This window comes from Cavia porcellus, unplaced genomic scaffold, assembly GCF_034190915.1.
Source record: "Cavia porcellus strain 051 isolate PalLab524CR breed Dunkin Hartley unplaced genomic scaffold, mCavPor4.1 scaffold_6, whole genome shotgun sequence".
Lineage (NCBI taxonomy): Eukaryota > Metazoa > Chordata > Mammalia > Rodentia > Caviidae > Cavia > Cavia porcellus.
Window position 1 is genome coordinate 76,872,737 of NW_026947489.1, and position 22,414 is coordinate 76,895,150.

At 40.6% G+C, this 22,414-nt stretch overlaps 1 protein-coding gene across 3 annotated transcripts in view; it reads right to left on the reverse strand.

The window, feature by feature from the left end:
- Positions 1 to 336: 336 nt before the first annotated feature.
- Positions 337 to 22,414, reverse strand: part of Rpa1 (replication protein A1) — a 62,138-nt gene continuing 40,060 nt past the window's right edge. For all 3 annotated transcript variants that reach the window (XM_003469537.5, XM_063251060.1, XM_063251059.1), the window contains 10 exons: positions 21,315 to 21,417; positions 19,143 to 19,211; positions 18,817 to 19,009; positions 18,532 to 18,671; positions 17,998 to 18,146; positions 14,351 to 14,483; positions 11,416 to 11,592; positions 8,758 to 8,865; positions 2,296 to 2,382; positions 337 to 1,297 (listed from right to left, as the gene is read on the reverse strand). In XM_003469537.5, coding sequence (XP_003469585.3) covers positions 1,193 to 1,297; positions 2,296 to 2,382; positions 8,758 to 8,865; positions 11,416 to 11,592; positions 14,351 to 14,483; positions 17,998 to 18,146; positions 18,532 to 18,671; positions 18,817 to 19,009; positions 19,143 to 19,211; positions 21,315 to 21,417 — 1,264 coding nt within the window. In that variant the 3' untranslated portion in view covers positions 337 to 1,192. The remainder of the gene's footprint in view (positions 1,298 to 2,295; positions 2,383 to 8,757; positions 8,866 to 11,415; positions 11,593 to 14,350; positions 14,484 to 17,997; positions 18,147 to 18,531; positions 18,672 to 18,816; positions 19,010 to 19,142; positions 19,212 to 21,314; positions 21,418 to 22,414) is intronic.

Consider the following 22,414-nt stretch of genomic DNA (forward strand, 5'->3'; position numbering starts at 1 on the left):
TGACTGAAAAGCCCAGTCGCATAATTACTGTTTTCTTCCTCACTCACTGTCTGTATACATTTCAAAGCCTGGTTGCTGTTAGACTGCTGTGTAAACATCAATAAAAATCCCAAAGTGCCAGATCATCAACATTCTTGGGCACAATGGCTTTTTCTTTTGTGTTTTCATTCTTTTAAAGATGCATTTCAGGATTGCAGACATTACGAAGAGTGATCTTCAGGCCTTGGACTAATCTGAGTCCATAATGAGTTAACACCTCTCCCAAGTGAACATTTATAATGAAGGCTAATTAATTGCTTTCCAGTTACGAGAACCCTTTGCATCGAGAAAGTGGGATTCACAAGCAAAGGATATACTGTTTATTAAACAAAGCACAGGAAACAAAGGGCTCGTCCTTTCAAAATCCTTTCCATTTTAACATACCGTTAATCAAGAAATAAAACATAAATGCAAGAAATATGTATAGGCAGGAAAAATGTACATTCACCAAACAAAATGCAACACTAATTGAAGGGAAAACTCAAGCAATGCTTTGTAGTTGTCTGATGTCCCCAGGGGACAGCAAGTCAATGCTTATCAGCCATCCTCAGAAGAGACAATTTTGATTAATATCAGACCCATCTGACTCAGTCTATTAAATCTATTAAACCCTGAAGGAAGGATAGTCTTCAGATATGAAGATATGCCTTTGATTAATAATTCTACCCTATTGCCATTCCAAGCATTAACAACTCTGCAGCACCTCTAGAAAGAGAGCGCCTTTGAATTGAAGAGACACTCAGAACGGGTTCCCCACCACCACTTCCCAGTGCCTCCAGTTGTAAAGGTGTCACCGCTGGAGGAGCAAAGCCCTGGCGACATAATTTTTTTCACTGTTTGCAGAGTTAGGGTCAATTACTTGTGACATAATTCCTACTTGAAGATAATGAAATCTTACTAAAATTGACAGAAGCCTGAAGACAGAGGGAGGGACTGGGTCTCTGCGACCCGCTGTGGACTCCCAGGGCTGATGCTTTCACACACCACTTTCTGAGCGCACCATCCTCTCTCTACCAACTGGCCCACGGTGCACGCAGAGGGGAAAACTGAGGTCCACACTGAGGTTCTGTGATGGTGGGGGAGGTGGGACTATAAGAAATCGGCTCCATTTCAGCTCTGTTTTCAAACTTCTGCCCAATCAGTGCTACTCTCCTCACATCCCTGCATTTCTTCTGATGTTCATGATCAGCCTTCTGCCGTAGTCTCTGTAGTCCACAGGCTTCACATCCATCACTGTGGCCTTGACTCGAGACTCATCCTTTGAAGAGAAGAGCGGTTTGTGAGTGGTTGAAGCCCTGGCATGGAGCAGTGGCAATAACCCTCTTTGTTCCCATTGGTTCAAGGAGCCCAGCAGAGCAAACGGACATGCTGGATTCAGAGTTCAGTAATTCCCACAAAGAAAACATGCGGAGTGAGAGCCTAGCTCAGAACTTCCAGGGCTGGGACAGCGGCCAGAGGCCCTCTGAGCATGGGCTCTTTCCCCAAAACGAGTGAACTGTGCAGCTGGCCAGGGTGCTGGCAAAACTATTTGTATGTTCAGCCCTAAGGGTGAAACTGAGCCTTTAGAGGCAAAGTAGGGTGATATCCAGAAGCTGCATGGTCTGGCCAAGGGCTTGGATGCTTTTGTATGCTGAGAAATTAATAGATAACTAAAGGTTATAAGCGCAGGGAAGAGGAAAGTTTACAAGTTGGACTGCCGGGATTGGAATCTTAGCCCTGCACTGGCCAGCATATAAACCCATTCCCTGAATGCTGACGACTGTTCCTTAGTGAATGGGAGAAACAACAATTCTAATGTTGAAGGTGCTCTAAGGATCAAGCGAGGATGGAGGACGTGGCAGTGCTTTGTGATGCTCCACAGCGTATGATGTGGCTAATTTAAGGAATTTTCAAAGTAGTTTTGTGACATGTGGTCTTTCTTTCACACACGGGTGTTTTTAGAGCCTATATTTACAGGAGGTGTGAGCACACTCCGCACACTATTATTTTTGTCAGAATACAGACAAAAAAGACCCAGGTTTTAACTGACAAGGCCACAGAGCAGTTCCTCCCTAGATGTTTAGATAAGACACTGAGTTTAAGCCATCTAAAAATGGAGTTAATAACTGTATTGCAGGGCAGGGAAGTTTTGGTGAGTCATGAGCACAAGGCACGTGGCACTGGGGCTGACCCTTGACAGGTAGCTCCTGGACGATGACCTGCAGCACTAACATGGGAGTTCCCACCTCGCTTTTGGTCCTGGGGCCCCTTACTCACATTGTAGGTCTCCAGTTTGACTCTGATTTTGAATGTGAAAGATCGAAAGTTGGCATTCTGGAAAACTTCTTCAAAGGCCTGCTCGTTCTATAAAAACAAATATAAAAAAGGCTCAAAAGCTCTCCCTCAGTGTCCACAGGGGCACAGTCCCAGGACTCGTCCAGCCCCTGAGGGCACCAGCATCCAAGGGTGCTCAAGTCCCTTACATTCAGTCCCGTAGGACCTGCCCACAGTGCACGCATCTTCCCACATATTACATCATCTCTCACATACTTGGCAGACCTAATACAGTGTGAAAGGTATGACGATGACTGTTACTCTACCCTGTACTGCTAGGCAATGACGACCAGAAACAAAATCGGGGACCGGGGAGTTAGCTCAGTGACATAAGCACCTGCCTGGCAAACTCAAGGTCATGAGTTTGATCCCTGGTACCAAAATAAAAGGAAAACAAAAACTAACAAACAAACAAAACAAAAAAGAAATAGAGGACTTCCAGGAGAACGTGGTGGATAGATAACAGCAGGTATGGAAGCTCTCTGAGATAGCCAGCTTAGAATCCAGGAATGATGTGGTGTGAGGAGTTCTAAGCAAGAGGAAACACACCCTGCTGACCCAGGAACAAACTAAGCTGAGAGAAACCAACTGGAAATGCAATCCCGATGCTGTGACCGGAACAGATAAAATCTCAGCACCAAGGCTGGAACCCGTGCCTCTGGAATCCACAATTTGAATTTCCACCGCTGCTGCGTCTGAATCGGCACAGCAGGGGCAGAGACGTGAAAGCTCTGAGAACAGGAATTGGCGAACAGAGTTGAGAGCGGGACTGGTGGGGAGCTCTGCATTGACCTGCGGTGAGTGAGAGGAACAGGAACCCTTTCATAGACGAGGAGACTCCAACAGAGGACATTCTGGGAACGGGCAGACTAGTCGGAACAGGACACTGCAGTGACTTTAGTTGCATATTCCCCTCTCAAGCAGGATTGGTGGGGAGCGCTTGGCCTGGGTGACTAAGACCCAGTAGGCTAGCCCAAGCCAGGTCCCAGCGCCTGGCAGTGCACCCTAGCAGTGAAGCTTTCAGCAGTTTGACCTGGAGGGGCAGGCCCAGCAGAGGCTGCCCAGGTCTGTGTCTCCCTAGGACACTGCAGTGGGCAGGAACACCTAGCTGGTGGATTCAAACAAACTAACCCACAAAGCAAGAAACTGGGCCTTCTATATACGCCTGTACGGAAGGAACAAAGAATATGAGAAGAGGGGGCAACAAGAAAGGGTCCTCGGCCCCCAATCCTGATAACACTGATCCAGGAAAGGTAAATGCAAAGGAGAATGAGGACAGAAAACATGCAATATCAGACACGGCACCAACAGACATAAAGCGGTATCTCAGGAGCCTCATAGATGAGTTCAAAAGTGAAGTATTTAACGAAGTAAAGCAAGATATAAGTAGAATAGTTAGAGAAATGCTAAGTACCGCCCAAGGAAAAAACAGATGGTGGAATGGAAGAACAGAAAAAAAGGGGAGAATTGTTTGATGGAGAAAATAGAGAAAACATAGAATATGTGAAGCAGGTTCAAAGAGATTACCAGGAAACTAAAAACTCTATTGAAAGCTAGCATAACAGCTTGAAAGAAACTAAGGATAGATTATCTGAACTGGAGGACAGATTTGTAATGTGGGAGCATGAAATGAAAAACTTCTTAAAAATAACAAGGAAACAAATAGCAATAATACAAAGGCTAGAAGTTAAGAGGATCTATAACTTAAGAATTAAGAACATAAAGAAAGAAGTAGGGACACAAACAAATGAACTACAAAGGCTATTCACATAAATAATCCAGGAGAATTTCCTTAATTTAGCAAAAGGTAAAGATACTCAGATGTATGAGGCATATAAGACCCCAGCCACCTACAATCCAAACAGAACTACACCCAGGCATATAATAAACAAAATTCCAGAAATCCAATATAAGAATAGAATATTAAAGTCGTCAGAGACAAGAAACAGATCACTTACAAGGGAACACCCATCAGAATTACAGCAGACTTCTCAGCACAAACCATCAAATCATGAAGAGCGTGGGGGGAAATAATTCAAGCTTTGAAAGATAATAACCTCCAGCCAAGATTGATATATCCTGCACAACTGTCCCTAGAAATTGATGGAGAAATAAGGTGCTTCCAGGATAAAGAGGAACTAGGGGAATTTGCAACCACCAATTCAACTCTACAGAGAATACTGCAGGACATTCTAAAAAAGAAAAATACCAAGATTCCAGAAACAGTGGCAGAGAGGCCACAATGAATGGAGCAGAAAGCAAAATGAAGAAGACAAACTGACAACTAATGACAGAAAAAGAGCAACAGCAATAAGGCAGAGAAGGTTGGATGGTAGGAACAGCTATTTTGGAGAAAACAAGACATCATAATAGCTAGTGCTGATTTTATATCATCTTATTTTGAAGTCCCATCAAGCTTTTGTTCTTCTGTCTCCATCGGTCTTAACATGCTGTATCTTATTGGATTTTATTATATGTGATAATATAAACAACTTTTATAGACAAGGAGATTATACAGAAACCATTGTTCATTTTGTAAGTTGGTTCTAAATACCCTGTAACATTGTCATTCTCTTAAATGGTTTTACATTGTTTTTATATGTTAATGCTACAGTATATGAAGATATACTCAAAGATTTCAAGGAAAGAGACACTATGGTAACTACTTTTATGTCGGGATATCTTGTGGTGAAACACTATTTTGCTTAAATGGTTATGTTTTGACCTGTGCTGTTTTGTTGTTATGTCCTCTTTTATCTCAATCTCCCTTTTTTAAATTATTTACTTTTTTAATTAAGGGAAAAATAAAAAATAGCAGGATATATTATAGTAACCCACTTTGATTTCCTATTAACTTGATTTGAAACCCTGTATTGCTCTCACTACCTTGTTTTGATTGATTTTTCTCTATTCTCTTTTGCTTGATAGCACCAAGTTCGAGAGTATAGGCAACAACTGTGAAGACAGTAAGATTCACTATGACGCCCATTCTGGTTTGACTATTTTCTTCTTTTGAAGTCATGTAATGTCTCCAATGTTTTGGTTTTATTGGTTTTGTTCTTTATTGTTTTGTTCAATTTTATTATAACTGATGATATAGGCAATTCTTCTTAAGATACCAAGAGGCATTATTGTAACAATTGTTAATCACCTTGTATTCTGTTTTTACATTATGTATTATGTCCATTCTTTTGACTTGACTATTTTATTATGTCAAATTTGGTTTTATTCTCTTCAAAAAAAGTAATAAGAACTGTGGGAGTAATAAAACCCAAAATGTATAATTGTCATTGTAAAAAAGAGAGGAAAAGAAAGTTCTCTAAAGGATATAACTGTATGTATATTTAAGTGTATATGATAGATAACCATATTCCTGAGTTTTGTCGGATCATTGAACAGAACTGTTTGCAGTCTCACTGTTTGTCCACTTTATATGCTTTAATTTTGTAACTTGAACAATTATTTCTAAAATGACAATATGTAATCTATTAACTAGTGATTTCCTGTTTATTTTTTCTGAAATTCTGTATAACTTGTACCCTTTTTCTGTTTTTTTTTTCTTTTTCTCCTTAAATAAAATTTAAAAAAAAAAAGAAATAGAAACAAAATCGGTACATGTTTAGCACAGACACAGTCCTCCCCCCAATATTTTAAATTCACAGCTGTCTGAGTTGGCAGATGATGAGAGCCAACAGCAACCAAATTCACAGAAGCAGAATGGTGGTTGCCAAGGCCTGGGGAAAGGAAGGCCTGGGGAACTGTTTACTTAATACAGAGTTCCAGTTTGGGGAGACAGATCTTGGCAATAACCGTACAACAATGTGAGTGTAATTAATGCCACTTAATTGTACGCTCAAAATCATTATGAAAACTGGCTGTGATATCACACAGTATTTTGGGATGTTGGGGTAGGAGGATCACAAGTTCAAATCCAGCCTGGGCAACTTAGTGTCACCCTATCTGAAAATAAAAAATACAAAAGAGTCGAGGTATAGTTCAGTGCAAGGATCCTAGATTTAATCCCCAAATCAAAATAGGGACAGAAAGAAAAAGGATACATTTATAAATTTTTTTAATTGGATTTTTTTTTGTCTTTTTCATTTTTATCAGTACCAGGGATCGAACTCATGACCGCCTGCTTGCATGGCAGGTGCTTATGCCGCTGAGCTAAACCCCCAGCCCCCTACATTTATAAATTTTATGTTTACTACAAAAATATAAAAATCACTCTTAGTAAATACATTTCTTTCTTTTTGTCTTTTTCCTTTTTATCGGTACCAGGGATCGAACTCACAACTGCCTGCTTGCAAGGCAGGCGCTTATGCCGCTGAGCTAAATCCCCAGCCCCCAGTAAATACATTTCGAAGACCTCAGTAGTAATACAACAGATCTGAGGCCCAGCATTCTGATGAATTAAGAACTGGGTGAGAAAATACTCAAAACAACTACAAGCTGTCATGTATTTCATTATTTCAGCCTCTATGTGTATAGTCGCTGGTGCGGTGAGCGAGTGAAGAGAACAGGTGAAGTGGGCAAAGGTCAGGATGCTCTGAGAATACTCTGCTAACACCCTGAAGGCTACTTCAATCTTGATGTGGATTATTAAGTAAAAAAGGCTTAGCTGGTTTTGCAGCATGTCTACGTTCCAAAGTACTTGAGACAGAACACTGACACTGCTTAGGAACATAATGTCACAGATTCAAATCCAGTTTGAGCAATTTAGTACAATGGTTTCAACATGTACACTGGGTGTGGTGGTGCACTTCTGTAATCCCAGCACTCGGGAGGTTGAGGCAGGAAGGTCTCTATGAGTTTGAGGCCAGCCAGCCTGGATCACAGAGTGAGACCCTGTCTTAAAAAAAAAAATAAGACAGACAGACACAAACAGGCAGGCAGGCAGAAAGAAAAAGGTGGTGGGGCTGGTGATAGAGCTCAGCGTGAAAGCCCTAGGTTCAATTCCCAGTACTGTTTAAAAAAACGAAGTTTATTTACTGGACTTTCTTTTTTTTTTTTTTGTCTTTTTCCTTTTTATCGGTACCAGGGATCGAACTCACAACTGCCTGCTTGCAAGGCAGGCGCTTATGCCGCTGAGCTAAATCCCCAGCCCCCAGTAAATACATTTCGAAGACTTCAATAGTAATACAACAGATCTGAGGCCCAGCATTCAACCAGGGATTGAACTCACGACTGTTTGGTTGCACGGCAGGCACTTATGCCGCTGAGCTAAATCCCCAGCCCCTTACTGGACTTTCAATACATAAATAATTTAGAAAATCATACCAGCAGTTAGTTATCATTATTATTCCAGATTAGGGAAGCCTGGACACACACTCCACAAACGCCATGGTTTCTGTGAGGAGAGTTTCCACACATTCTCCTTCACCAGCAGTAAAAACAGTCAAATAATCATAAGCTCATAAAAAGTCCTGAAAGGCTGTCTTGAGCCTTAAAATCTGATATGAAAATAGAGGACCAGGCAAAACAGATAAAAGATACTAGCACACTTCAAAGTGAATTCCATTTATTTCTGTGAGAGAACTTCTTTGGACTGTTTTCAGAGATTTCACGGACAGTTTTAAAGATAGGTGGAGCAGAACCAAATAGAGCTAAGGACAGAAAGAACCTGAAAAACACCCTGGAACACACGCAATTTCTTCTTTCCTGGGCCATTTACAAGTATTTGGACCAATTTGGAGGAAATGGAGAGTGGAGATAAAGATATATATGTGTTTTCATTAGTCTTCCTTATAAGTTTTACTTGAGGAACTAACTTTCTAAGTTCAACATAATTAGTAACCTATTTTCTGTGTTAAATAAACCTAGTAAGAAAAAATAAATAAATAATCCAAGTAAAATACAAGTTTACAAAATTGAAATAGGTAAAAAAAAAAAAAAAAGAAAGAAATAGGTAAAGTTATACCAGAAAGGCACTCCGTAAGAACTGCATTTGAGGTCTGCAGATAGATACAATCAATTTATATGTGCATTTAAACCAGGATATGACTCAACTTTGGGGAAAAGTGTTTATTATGTTAAAAAAGGCACACACAGACCTTGGGTTATTTCAGAAGACACCTTCTAGTTTTGAGGGACCACAGGGCCCCTAACTCTGATGAGGTAACAGGACTAGGAGAAACAAGTGGTTTGGTTGATACCTATAACACGTACTAAGGCTTTTTATGCACCTTGTTTCGTTACCTCATTGTTGAGTGTGTCTAAAATGGACAAAGAACAAAAAAATAAATAAAAATAAAAAAATTCAGGTGAGCTCTCAAATAATCATCAGACTGAGAAACAAGATACAACATCCCAAAGAAGCACATCAAAAACATTAAACAGCAAAAAAAAAAGGCTCTGTGTTACAGCATGAGAACCAGTACAATTATAATAAGTTACATGGCTAACCTTATCTTTCAGTTCCCCAAGATAAGCAGTGTTTTGTCCAAGGATAGCTTCAGCAGATTCCTGGAAACAAGTCACCCACTGATTCTCTTGAAAATCTGCGATATTTGCCTAAAAAAACACAACTTTCTGTTACTCAGCAAAGAAATAACAAAAGGAAGACAGACTAAGGGGACTGGGAGGTTAACTTTTCCCACACATCAAAATTTCCAAGGGGAAAAACAATACCATTACATAAATATACAGTTTTCAATTCATGATGGTCCGAATCAACAATTTTTCACTCTATATGCAAAAGCACATCTATTCACCCACCCTGTTTTCACTTTCAATAGTATACTCTATAAACTATAATATGCTCAATGCTACTACAACGTATGTTTTGTGTTAAGATTATTTTGCTCAAAACACAAACTAATGCAAGTGTTCTGAGCAATCTAAGGTAGAAAGCGCTAAGCTATGATGTTCTGTAGTTTATTAAATGAGTTTTCGGCTTAATATCAGTGGCAACTTACAATGTGTTTACTGGGATGTAACCTCATTGTAAATTGAGGGACATCTGTACGACAGTGTTTGCAAAAACTATGGCAGATATGACAGAAACAAGTTTCAAGTGTAGTCTGGATACACCTGGATATGTGATTTCAGATCTCAATTAAAGACAGTGCCCAAGTAAACTGTAGGTACAGAATCTATGTACGTGAGACCCAGTTCCCCTCCAGATATACTGGCCTTTGGACTAAAGGTCAGTACAAACCTCCTCTGGAAGGACAGGACCTCTGCAATTAAAATTGCACCTATATCTTCAGCTGATAGGAGACGCTGTGTGAGATGGACCTAAGTCACCATTGAAGCACCCAGGCTAAAGCCCTTCGGCAACCAAATCTACATAGCAACAGAGAGGGGTAGTCAAGTATCTCCAACTGGATGTACGGTATAAAATTAATTTGGGGAGTGTCAAAGAAACAAGTGGGTGCTAAAGAATCTAGCTGCGGATGTAAGGCTTCATAGAAATAATAGTAAAGTTTAAAAACATATCATTGTGATGATTTTACATATTGATTTTTCTTATGCATGGGGACTTTATAAGATTGATCATGAGAAGCTGCCAGTGGCATCACATGCTGGGGCTCACATCTGCTTTATTTACTCTGTGCAATTCTCGTAAGAGGCATGGAGCCTCACGCTCTGTAGGCGAGAACGGCAATGATGCAGACACAGGAAAATGTCAAATGAAACAAGTGTGCAGGAGAACCCACGACTTAGCAGTTTAACAGAAAGGTTGATGGAATTAACTATCTAAAGCAATTTCCTTCATCTTGTTCACTGAAAAGCTTAGTTTACAAAAATGAGAAGAGCAGAACTTTCCTGCTGAGTCATAACTTTAAGGGGCTATTAGAATGTAGAAAGAATAGGTAGAATTCTTTCTCTCTTCTACAGTCTAAAAAAGATTTCTTTAAAATTTCTTATTATGAGTATTCATGGCACACACACACACACAAAACTGCATAGTGCAGGAGGGTATAAGGAAAATAAAAATCAGCTGGAAGTAACCACTTCCAACAGTCTTGGGGTGTTCGTCTTCCCAGTGTGTAGTGTGTTTTCTGTCTGTCTGCATATTTCAAGACCACGTAAGACACATCATTTAAAATTTGCTATTTTCAACTAACAAATCTTGATTACTTACTTAAAATTATTTAATAGTTCTTATTAGCAAAGGATTGCAAACATGTTAACTATTAAAAGCCAAATAATAAATGACTGTTTTTAGGGTTTCCGTAGCACCCCAGTAGAATTTACCAATAGAGTATTAAGGACATTCAAATTGTATCCAACTTTCTAAAATAAATAACAGGCCAACTTTAGGTGGCTGTAATATCTCTGATTATTTCTTTTTTTTTGTCTTTTTTTCCTTTTTATCAGTACCAGGAATCGAACTCACGACTGCCTGCTTGCAAGGCAGGTGCTTATGCCGCTGAGCTAAATCCCCAGCCCCTGATTATTTCTTTAGAATAAATTCCTTCCGTGTGTTTGCTATGTTAGGAAATACAAACAAATTTTAAGGCTTCTGATACATAGCTGCCAAATCACCTAGAAAAATGTGAGAATCTATTTTTTTAACATCTTTATCGTTTAGTTATTTTACAACTTGCATTTTAAAGGTTTCTGGAAAAGCAATTTTTACAATGCAAAAAAAGCAGCAATTCCACATCAGCACAGTCACGTTCCTCTGAAGTCAGTTCTACTAAGACTGGAGGAACAGATCATCCATAAGAAAAATAACTAAATATAGGCAATGGCTGTATAAGTACAATTACTGCTCTCCAGAAATGTCATTTCAAATTAATTTATCTTCATAACAGTTAGCAAGCGAGTGTGCCAATACTGTAATTGTACGATATCCACAGAAGACTAAAATCATTTGAGGCATTTCAATTCAACTTTCTGGCATTTAAAAAAGCTTTTAGTAGCAGAAAACAGACTGCTATTCAGTTGCCTGAAAGGTCCTTATTTGCTTATTTATAGGACAGTAATAAGCTCTTCAGCACCTTCCTATCATGCAAACTTTCTACCATGAACCATCTTGGTTCTGCTGTTGTAACCACAGCATGTGGCTCCTGGCAGGGATTCAATCAACTCTCACGCACCCATTCTTCTTACCGACAAGATCATGCGGTATTTGAAATTAGGAAATTCACGGTCGCATTTTTCACAGCGGTATAATCCATTTTGCTGGTCAATCACTTTTTTATTGCACTCCTGAGTTGGGCAGGCCTGGTACATACAGTTCTCTTTGCGAAGATACACCACTGTTGCCACAGAGCTGAAATAGTCCGCCTTCAGAAGAAAACAATGACTTGAGACACGGTGCCGTGCCTACTTTTGGGACAGGATGCAGGCAACTCAAAGCCTGCCCTTACTGTATGTGGTAAGTACAACACAGGCATCCTAATTCTCAAGCTCACCAAGTGATTACAGGCAACCATTCTGCCCTTACTGTATGTGGTAAGTACAACACAGGCATCCTAATTCTCAAGCTCACCAAGTGATTACAGGCAACCATTCCTTCCATAATTTTAGAGATCACATGTGCTGTGTACAAAAGCCGCCAAGGCAATAAACCAAGCTCTAAAATATATAATTCCTTTTCAGTAAGTTATTTTTAAGTTAGATTTAATTAATTAAAACAAATAGTTTTTCTCTTTGCTTGAAGAATATATGAAAGAGAAAAAAACTTGTTCCTCTCGGTCCTCTGAACTTCAAAGGCCACAGGTTTAGGAAATGCAAAATAATGGAGACCACAAAAATCTAGCATAGCTCTGATCAACCATCCCTCCCACATTAAATAAAACTCAGGACAGTGATTTTTAGGGTGTAAGTTCTCCTCTGTTTGTCTAGGTGAGGAGCTAGCAAGCTTTTCCTGTAAATAGTTACACAGTAAATATTTTAGGCCTGATGGGCCATTTGGTTACACAGTCTCTGCTGCAAATGCTCAGTCTTGCTGGCAAGAGTGCCCACAGACAGTGTCCAGATGGAGGTATATGGCAGTGCTCCAATAAAACTTTATTTACAACAGGTGGGCAGCAAGGTGGACGTGATCTATGGCCTTGTTTGCCAACATAGGTCTGAGTCATCAAAGTTAGCAGAATGCAAAAACACCTCTAAATAAGATCCGTGCCTTCCAAGTAGAGAAATTAGAGAAGTGTATGTAGCAAGGGCTGAGCTATATTTTGGGGTTTTTTTGTGTGTGTGTGGTTGATGTCTGTTTTTACTTTTAATATTCACAGACAGGTCCTCAGATGAATTATTTTTGTTTTGTGTTTAGCACTGCCAGGGAGCAGTTCCCTCTGGGTGCAACCCAAATACAGAGCTGGGTCACCAACTGCTGGGGCTTCCTGATGTCTCAGACTAAAAAAGGTAAAACAATGGCTGTTTAGAACTTAGCAGAGTAACTAGCTTGGAAGGCCAGAGGGCTGGGGACATATCCCAATGAAAGAGCGATTGGCTAGCATGCATGAGGTTCTGTATGCAATCCCCAGCACCATAAAAAACATTTTAAACTGGGGGTGGTGCTTCACACCTGTCATCCTAGCACTTGGGAGACTGAGGCAGCAGGATTACCAAGAGTTCAAGTCCTGCCTGAACTATATAGCAAGACCTTGTCAAGAACCTGAAAAGTAACAATAAAATTAAAAAAATTAGCTCTAGAGAAGGGCAGAGGGTATAGTTCAGCAGCAGAGTGCTTAGCTTGCCTAGCATGCAGGAAGTCCTGCGTTTAGTCCTCAAAAAGAAAAAAGATTAAAAAAAAAGAAAGCAAGAAACTATGGAAAAGCTGGGGACCAAGGTACATTCCTATAATCCCAGCTACTCGGTTTTTTTGGGTACCAGGGATTAAACTCACGACCTCGTGCTTGCCCAGCAGGTGTTTATACTGCAGAGCTAAATCCCCAGCTGATCACAGTTACATTTGAGGCCAAGAAATTGCAAATGTAGAGGCCCACATGGGCAATTTAGCAAGACTCTAGTTCAAAATACAAAATGAGCTGGAAAACAGAGGAAGTTGAGAGAAGGAAGGGACCAAGTTGGTGGCATATGCCTACAATCCTAGCACGCTGTGGCTGAGGCAGGAGGACTGCAAGTATGCGCCCAGCCAGGGCAATTTAGTGACTGTGCCAGTCCCTGCTTATAATCCTTTTCCCTCAACTTCCCAGAGTGCTGGGATTATAGGCATGTGCCCCCACACTGGGCTGAACACTTCATTTCTTACTACACAGTCTACCTTCTAAATTTGGTACAAGAAAACTGAAATAGAGGCTGTTTCTATGACAGAACAACACAGATCTGCTCAAAGTCTAACTCTCAAGACATTATGTAATAGCATTGTTAAGTCTCTGCCAATGACAGTGATGAACAGGGGTGTACAATAAAATCAGACAGGAACAAATCTACTGTATATGACGATATACTATATATGACCTGGATATGATGACAAGGGAGCAGGGATTGTTATTTGGGGGAGTGCAGAAGAAAAATAAACAATTTAAATACTGAACTGCTGACAGAGCACAGGTTAAACCAAGATGGAGCGAGGGTCATTCAACAAACATTAGAAGGGAAGCTCCAGCTGAGGTCAGACCCCAGCATCAATCCTTGCAGGGCACAGTGGCAAAGTCTGGCCTACAGGATGAAAGCACTTGGCAATCATGTGATGCCTGATGCCAAGTCTGACTAATATGCTCCACTCGAAAAACGTCTTTGCAATATACAACAAGTGCTTCAATTTGCAGGAACAAGCCCAACAGAAATATGGACCTGAAATCTGTTCATACTATCACAAAAGATTGGTCATTACTCCTTCTTCAAGTTCTTTGAAGAAACAGTTCTTCACATTTTTCTGCCTCAACCTACCAGCAGGCCCCACTCTTCCCATTAGGAAGCTGGGCTTCTTGGCTCTGCCAGTGACCCTCAGCTGCCTCAGGTAAGAACCACAGCTCTGAATCAACCCCCACTAGCTGGTATCAGAAACCAGATTTCAAGCTCATCCTCTCCTGTAGGCTTTCCACACTTTTGTAAAGCAGCAAGGGACATACACTACCTTGTCGCCTTGGCCCAGGTTCTCGGATTTCACCTCGTATAGAGTTTTCCAGTTGGTGTTGCTAGTTCCTAGGGCCCCGCCCTTTAGATCAGAAATGGAAACACCATCTAAGGTTTGTCCTTCTGTATCAAACCTGAAAAACAAACATCAGGCACGTGACATACTTCTCACATATGCTACTTGTTTCTACAGACTACATTCAAGCTCCCGTCCCTTATTGTCACATCAGTCATGGCAGGCGGGTGAAGCTGGTACTGTTTCTTCATTGTACCATGAGTGAATCTACTAAAGAGCAAGTGTCACCTCTTTCATCTCATTTGCTTTGATGCCCTCCAGTGGTCAACAGTGCCAAAATACCACAGACCTTGGTCCTAACCTGGCCATGAATGTTGTAAGAGGTTAGGACCTCAAGGTAACTGGGAAAGTCAACAACAAAAAGCAACACTATGGAGCCCTCGTAGAGCTTTCTGGGCAACTAATGCCACCTCAGTAACAGCTGCATTTTATCATCACTGGAATCGAAAGAGACAGGTAACATATTGTAGTAGATCAGGCAAAGATGTTCCCATGGTAGAAAATCTTTTAAGCCCAATGGGCTACTCTACAAGATTATATAACCTAAAACCATCTGTCAGAAGACACTGTTTTCTCAGCGATTTTACCACTTATTGATTGACTGATTGATTCAGGAATTTGAAGCTGGGGCCTTCACACTGAACTTTTTAAAATTTTGAGATAGGATATCACCACTAAATGATCAAGGTACCCGGGCTGGGCTTGAACTTTTAATCCTTCTGCCTCAGCCTCCCAAAGTGCTGAGATTATAGATGGGTGCCAATACTCAGGTTTATCCATTTAGTAAGATACTACTTCTGCCAACATTAAAGTTAAACCAATGTGCATTGAATTATTATTAAAAATGATACTTCTTGACTACCTATCAGTTGACATGAAGAGAGAAGGTGGCAGAGGACAATACTTGTAGCAGAGAGCAATAAGCCTGAGATTAAAAACACCAAACGTGATCCAAAAGGTGGGTAAGTAAAATGCTAACCTCATACAGAACAGGCCCTCTAAAAAGAGCTCTCCAGCTGAATGGATTCTGCCCTAAGCTGCAGACAGCTGCCTTCTTCTGTCAGGCCAACAGGTAAATTCTGTCACAGAGGCACAACGAGGTCCATCAATCTGATTCACCACCTGCTACACAAGTTTACAGTTTCAGGGCAGCTGGGGCTGAGCTGTGTGTCAGGCAGAGAAGGCCACGCCCTGGCGAGAGGCATAAAGGCTGCAGCCAGCCCTGGTGTGGTGGAGGAAGAATGTGGGAGGCGCTGGTTGCTGGGAGGCGAGCATGCAACTTCAGATGGAAAATCACACACTGCCAAGATACTATCGAGGAAGATGCAATCGATACTGGTATCATAACCAGAAAAATTAACCAATTTTCAGAAACAGATGGGAGTCTACCTGAACATGGATCAATGTATATTGTGGACTTAATGCTGCTTCCTACGGGCTAACAGCAAACGGTCTTTTCTGGAGTACCTTGTGTGTGACACGGGCTGGGACAGCTGCTGGCTTACCAATGGCAGGGACCCTACTTTTGTCAGCACATGCCTCATACAGAAGTTTTACAAGTCTACCCCTGAGCACTGGAAATTCCAAATGTAAAGCCAGTATCATGACACATTGGTTTAATTGTTGGTGGTCTGTACCCTGCTTTCTTGGCCATACCTGTGAACAGTGCTAGCAGTCAGGAATGAGTCACCTCTGCTGCCAGAGATAGGGAACATCTTAACATACTGGATTAGAATTTTTTTTTTTTTGGTACTGGGAAGCGAACTCATGACCTTATGCTTACCACTGAGCTAAATCCCCAGCCTGGATTAGAATTTCTAAGTCTATCTTTAGAAAAATGTTATTTCCTCTTTTACTTCAGACTCTGTTTGCAGCATACTCTGGGTCTAGACCAGGGGTGGTGAACCTATGGCACACGTGCCACAATGAGCTACTTGTTATCATTTGAAAGTTCTAAAAGGTCTGCCATCACTGGTCTGGATAACATAAACCTCTTCAGTCACCTGAATTGGACCTAGAAATTCATTGTTTTTTTTTTTTTTGTTTTTTTTTTTTGGTCTTTTTTTGTTTTTATCGGTACTAGGGATCGAACTCATGACTGCCTGCTTGCAAGGCAGGCACTTATGCTGCTGAGCTAAATCCCCAGCCCCAATTCATTGATTTTTAACCACATATGTATGCAAAAACAAAATGGTGAAAACAACAACAAAAACAAGTTTCAAAAACTCCAAGGAAACATTTGCCATCAAAGACAACTCATGAAGAGTCAACAGAGCAAGGAGAGAGGCAGATTATCTTACAATAAAAGTTCCTCTTTTTAGTAGAAGCAAGATCTAAACCCTAAACCCAGATGAAGTGTGCACTGCATGAACTTCTCCTTGATCAATGTCAAGTTAGTTAGTTTGTCATGTGTTTTTATGTAGCCTGGGGTCACCAATATTGACAACTGAAATACAAACACCTCACTGCTGACACGCAATTAACCTGGGGTCATGCTCCAGAGCTTGTAAGTTTATCAAGCAAGACGAGCAAACCAAAATCATGGTTATCTGTGGTCAGACTATTTAACAGGCCTTGCCTGATAATGCAGTGCAAACTATCAGGATAGTTAAATAGATACAGGTGGGTCATACTCATCAGGATGGCTTAAGTCATGTGAATATCCAGCAGATGTTTTATGAAATACTAGTGCTACTGGTTTGCATTAGACTCAAAAACTCGTGGAGGAGTATGAAATACAGATTAATTGTTGAGTCACTTAAATCCTAAGACATAGTTAGAAACTGACACATACTCCCTAATCCTGCAATTATAGCTATACAAATTATTAGGCTTGGGCTAAAGTATTTCCCCTGACTACATCAATTTTTGCCTACCATGTTTCAGGCTGAAGTGTTCCTGAGTTTTAATGTTTTAAAAAGCTAGATATAAGGGCTGGGGATTTAGCTCAGCAGCATAAGTGCCTGCCTTGCAAGCGCGTGCTTGTGAATTCAATCCCTGGTACCAGTTTAAAAAAAAAAAAAAAAAAAGCCAACAAGATTAAAAAAAAAAAAGCTAGATATAGTGAGATTTTAATAAGCTCTCCTTCATCCCTTGAGTGCTTTGGGAATAACAATACAATGCCAACCAAAGCCCATTGTTCCCAGCATGCTTTAGCAGTGTTCAGTGAATATGCACCAGAAGATGTGCCCAGAACCAGACTCCAAGGAGTTAAGACAGCACATTCTCTCCTTCCTGCCACAGATCCTACTGCTCAAGCCTGGGAGCAAAAGATGCCCTAAGTATAAAATCCTTCAGCAGACACTGCTAAAGCTTGACCATTTCTGCTTTGTCAGGGTTGAGGTCAGCACGCAGCCCTTACATTCTAATTGCCTCCTTCCAACTCACCAGGTTTGTCATGGGATTAGGGCCCGTCAGTTTAAGGGCTTTAAAGCCATTCTCTTAGAAGGCATGTGCCTCCAAGAAATAGAGAAACTATCCCATTCAGTCACAAAGCCGTCTGCTTGCTGGAGGGCTCATATACTCAAAGCCTGGGCTCAAATAACCCCTTGGTTTAGCTCCATAAAACCTACCATCCGCGAAGCTTATAGGCCTCAGGGATGTCAGGATTCATGATGATAGTGCTTGAAGACAGCACAGAGAGGCTCCGTCCACCAAAATCAGAAACTCTGGCTCCTTTTACGGCAATCACAGGCTGTCTAGAACCATCAAATTTGTCAGCCTGAAAAACAAACACCAAACACACAAGTGTCACTGGCAGGAAGAATACACAGAATATTTTGAGAGAAAACAAAGGAAACAGTCAGTAGTATAGTGAATATAATCAATGTATGTAGAATCTTTATAGACAGACCTCATATATAAGAACCCTGAGAAATACATCAAAACTAATCTATTGGTACTTCCTTAGAGGAAAGAAAAATTCACTACAGAAAGCTGAAATCACAGCACACCTCACAGAAGTAGAAGAAAGAACTTCAAATGATCACTAAAAGAAAAAAAAAAAAATCACTAGACAGCACAATGCTTTTCTGCCTACACAGCCAAAGCCCCACAGGACAAATAACCTACCCGTGGAGCTGTTTTTGTTCAGTGCAAGTACTTACATCTTCTCCCCACAGAGTAGCAGTCACCACTTTCCCTGATGTGTCCATCAAGTAGATATTTCTTTTAGCAACTTCTCTGTTGTTAGACTTTACTGTGATTTTAGTGGCATCCTCATAGCTCTTGCAGATTCCAATTATGTCTAAAATACAGGTACAAGGTCTTAGCAGAAGAGATCAAGTCTCCTTGTATAATATGGACCAAAGGCTGAATGACAAGCACCCAAGTGTCACACCCGCCATGCACTGCAAATCGTCACCATTCTTTGTCCTCAAGTCTGGACTTACCTACAAGTGAGTCTTTAGACTTGTTCTCTAGATCATCAATTCCTGTGAAGTCAAACTGAACTGTAGGTAAATGATGATCATCTTCACAGGGAACCACAGAAGTCTCACTATTGAAGGTCATCTCATAGTCATTTTTAACAGCTGAGAACTGTTTGTTAGCAATCTTCAGGCTGCCTTTTGAGAAATAGTACACCTGCAAAGGAAGCCAAGCCACACAATACAAGACAACACAACAAATCAAACAAACCCTCCAATGGACAGAAGTCTACAAATCCTTATTCTGCTACCCAACTCAACTTGTCAGTTCTAGATTGGCATTACTGTACCTTGTTCACTTCAATGAGGGGGAAGAACTTGTCTACTTGTTCATTGAAAGCAGCAGCTCTGATTTCACCCTGTAAAAGCAAGTGAAAGCAGCTATATTTGTGATGTTCAAAGTCAATTTGAGTAGTGAAAAGTTCAAATAATTTCCCAAATAGTCTGGCCATGGCAGTATACATCTACAAACCCTGTACTCCTAAAGCTGAGGTAGGAGGATTGCTGTAAGTTACAGACTAGCCTGGGCTTCATAATAAGTTCAAGGTCAGGCTGAATTATATAGTGAAACCCTGTCTCAAAAAAACCCAAACCCAACCAAAACAAAAACATTAAAAAAAAAAAACCCTTCCCAAATTACCTATTCTGGGTAAATGGATGCAACCTGAGACTTTACTCGTAAGTGACATTAATCAGACATGCATGTGCACACATTATATTATAAAATAAGAAACAATATATGCATAGGTATGTATATACATATACATAAAATATACTATATACCATTGTTAGCCCCAATTATTGTGTTTTGAAATTTTGTGTTTTTAAGATAAAATAGATTTAAGAAAAAAAATTACCCATTCTATTGTTTCAAAAATATCTTAATATATATGCTAATTTGTTTTATTTATACTACTAATTTCTCTTAGCTCGCTGAAAAGGAAGTTTTGTGCTATTACCCATTTCTTCTTTAAGACAAATTTTCCTGTCCATGTCCTGTTTTAAGTAACTACTCTGAAGATAATGATAAGAGTATCAACTATTGGTATACTCTTATTATTCTGTTATGAAAGCTTTTCAGGGCAAGGGAATTAGCTCAGCAGCACAAGTGCCTGCCTGGCAAGTACAAGGTCATGAGTTTGATCCCCAGTACAAAAAAAGAAAAAAGAAATTTTTTTCATAAAATAAAAAAATTATTTAAAAAGAAGCTAAATTCTACAAACAAAAAAACAAAGTAAAAGCAAACAAGCCTCTCCTCAAACAAAAACACAAAACAAACTCAACCTGGCCAGTAAAAAGCAGGCCACTTTGACATCAAGATGGAATCACTGAAGCAGCAGGATAAGCACAAAGGTGACCCATGAGAGGACCACAGCCTCCACAGGAAGCCACATCTCATGGTCATATAGTCAAGGTGTTGGCATATAGTCAAGCTGTTGGCTTGGATGAACCATGAAGTTCAACTAGCTGATCCTGGATCTGAGCTTTATAAACCTCAACTTAGAAATTTGAAACAAAATGACGTTTAATATTCTGACAATAAAAATAAAAACATTTTCAGTACCGAACGACACGACTGCAGCCCACAGGGAAGCATGCAGAACCAGGGTGACTCACCAGTTTTCCTCATGCTTGCAACCTGAACAACAGATTACTCCATATTCAGGAGCTGTTGCCAAAAATGGCATCACAAGTCATGTTTCGAGCTGCTTGTGACTCGATTATCGTGTTTATTTTCCTGTCAGTTAAACTGTTACAGATGGATGGGAATCTGAAATCGCTGAAATCTTAGCCAACTTTAGATTGACCAAAGTTTGCAGAGAACTTCATTCTGACACTGACTCTGCTACAAGTCAAATGTGGGATGTTATACCATCTTCCAGGAAAAAATTTTTCCCTACTTTCTCAGGGACATGAACAAATCAGAAACACACAGCCATTTGAAAAGAATGCTGAAAGTACATGTAGGAATTACAAACAAAACTGACGAACAAATAAAGTCTTCAAAATTCCACAGCTTGGAGATTTTTTTGTCCACCACAGGGTTTTGCTTTGTGTAAATAAAGCGTATAGAGTCTGTGAGGTCAGATTTCATTTCCCAGAAGCCATTCACTGGGCAAAGGTGGCTGTCACCCATCTTCTGATGGGGCCCAAAGCTCTACTCTGCTCAGCAGCAGACATCACATCCTGGCCACAGTGCCTCCTGTAAGTCAGACACAGTGTCTCCAGCTTCTCTTGCTCTGGAAACTACTTACAGTTTCTAATTTCTGCTGCAAATTCTTTAAGACCAAGGATTTGATGGATGACTTTTAGCCCTCTGCCTGGTAGGCATCAAAGAGGTACAGCAAAGGGAAAGCAACGAGAACAGCTACCATGCTTCTCTCGGGCCTGCCCACACGCCTGCTGGGTGAGCCCTGTGTACAGTGTCCCCCACTCCAACGTCCCACAAGTTATGTACTCACACTTTCATCTACTAGTTCTAGAGAGAAAAGCTTCCCTTCTCCTCGAGAATTGCTCCACGTACGGATCTGACTTTTGTTGGTAACACGAGCACGAATAGTCCACCTAAAAAACACACAGGTTACATTAGTGTCTGGTATCTTATTTGGACTAAAGATCAAATAAACAATCATCTTTCTATGGCCTTTCCAATCTTACTCATATTCCATTTATCAACATTAGATGAATTTTAACCCAGCTAATTAAAACCCCAAGATGACATACAAGCTTGACAATGTACAGGCTAAGCAAATAGTAAAAAACACACAAGGTGGCTTAACACTAACTCATTCTCCTGTCAAATAAGTAAATTTAAAAACTCTCTCCCTTCTCCAAAATCCATCACCAAGGCAACAGTATCTCTTTAATGAAAGGTTTTAAGCTAAAAAATATAGTAATACCAGCAATTATATTTTGTCACTATTTGCAGTTATGGGAACTGATAGAATTGATGGTGTTGTTTGGATCTAAAATATTCCTCAGAGTTCAGCATGGTGGTGCATGTCTGTAACCCCAGCACCCTGGAAGCTGAGGCAGGACTGCCAATTTAAGTTAACCTGGAAAACTTAGCAAGATCCTGTCTTTAAAAAGAGCTGGGGATTTACTTTAGTGCTATGGTCCTAAGTTCAATCTCCCATACAACAAACAATACCCTGTAAGACGTACATATGTTCAGAAGTGGGGCTTCTCAATGGTGACCAGCTTATGAGGGCTCTGATTTCATCAGTGAATTAACCCACTGATGAATTCCTAATTTGATGGCATTAAGAGGCGATGGAGTGCCAGGGACATGGCTCAGCGGTATGGCACCTGACTGACAAGTGCAAGGTTATGAGTTCGATCCCTGGTACTAAAAAAAGTGATGGAAACTAAGGAGGCAGGACTGAATTGGAGGGAGTGAGCTGCAGGGATGTGACCTTAGGGGCTGTATCTTGTCCCCAGCCCCTTCCCCTCTGGCTCTCACTCTGCTTCTAAGCTGCCATGAGGTGAGCAAACCTTCCACCAAGAGCCACTAAACATGGACTGAAGCCTTGGAAATGTGAGCCAAAATAAACTGTCTGCT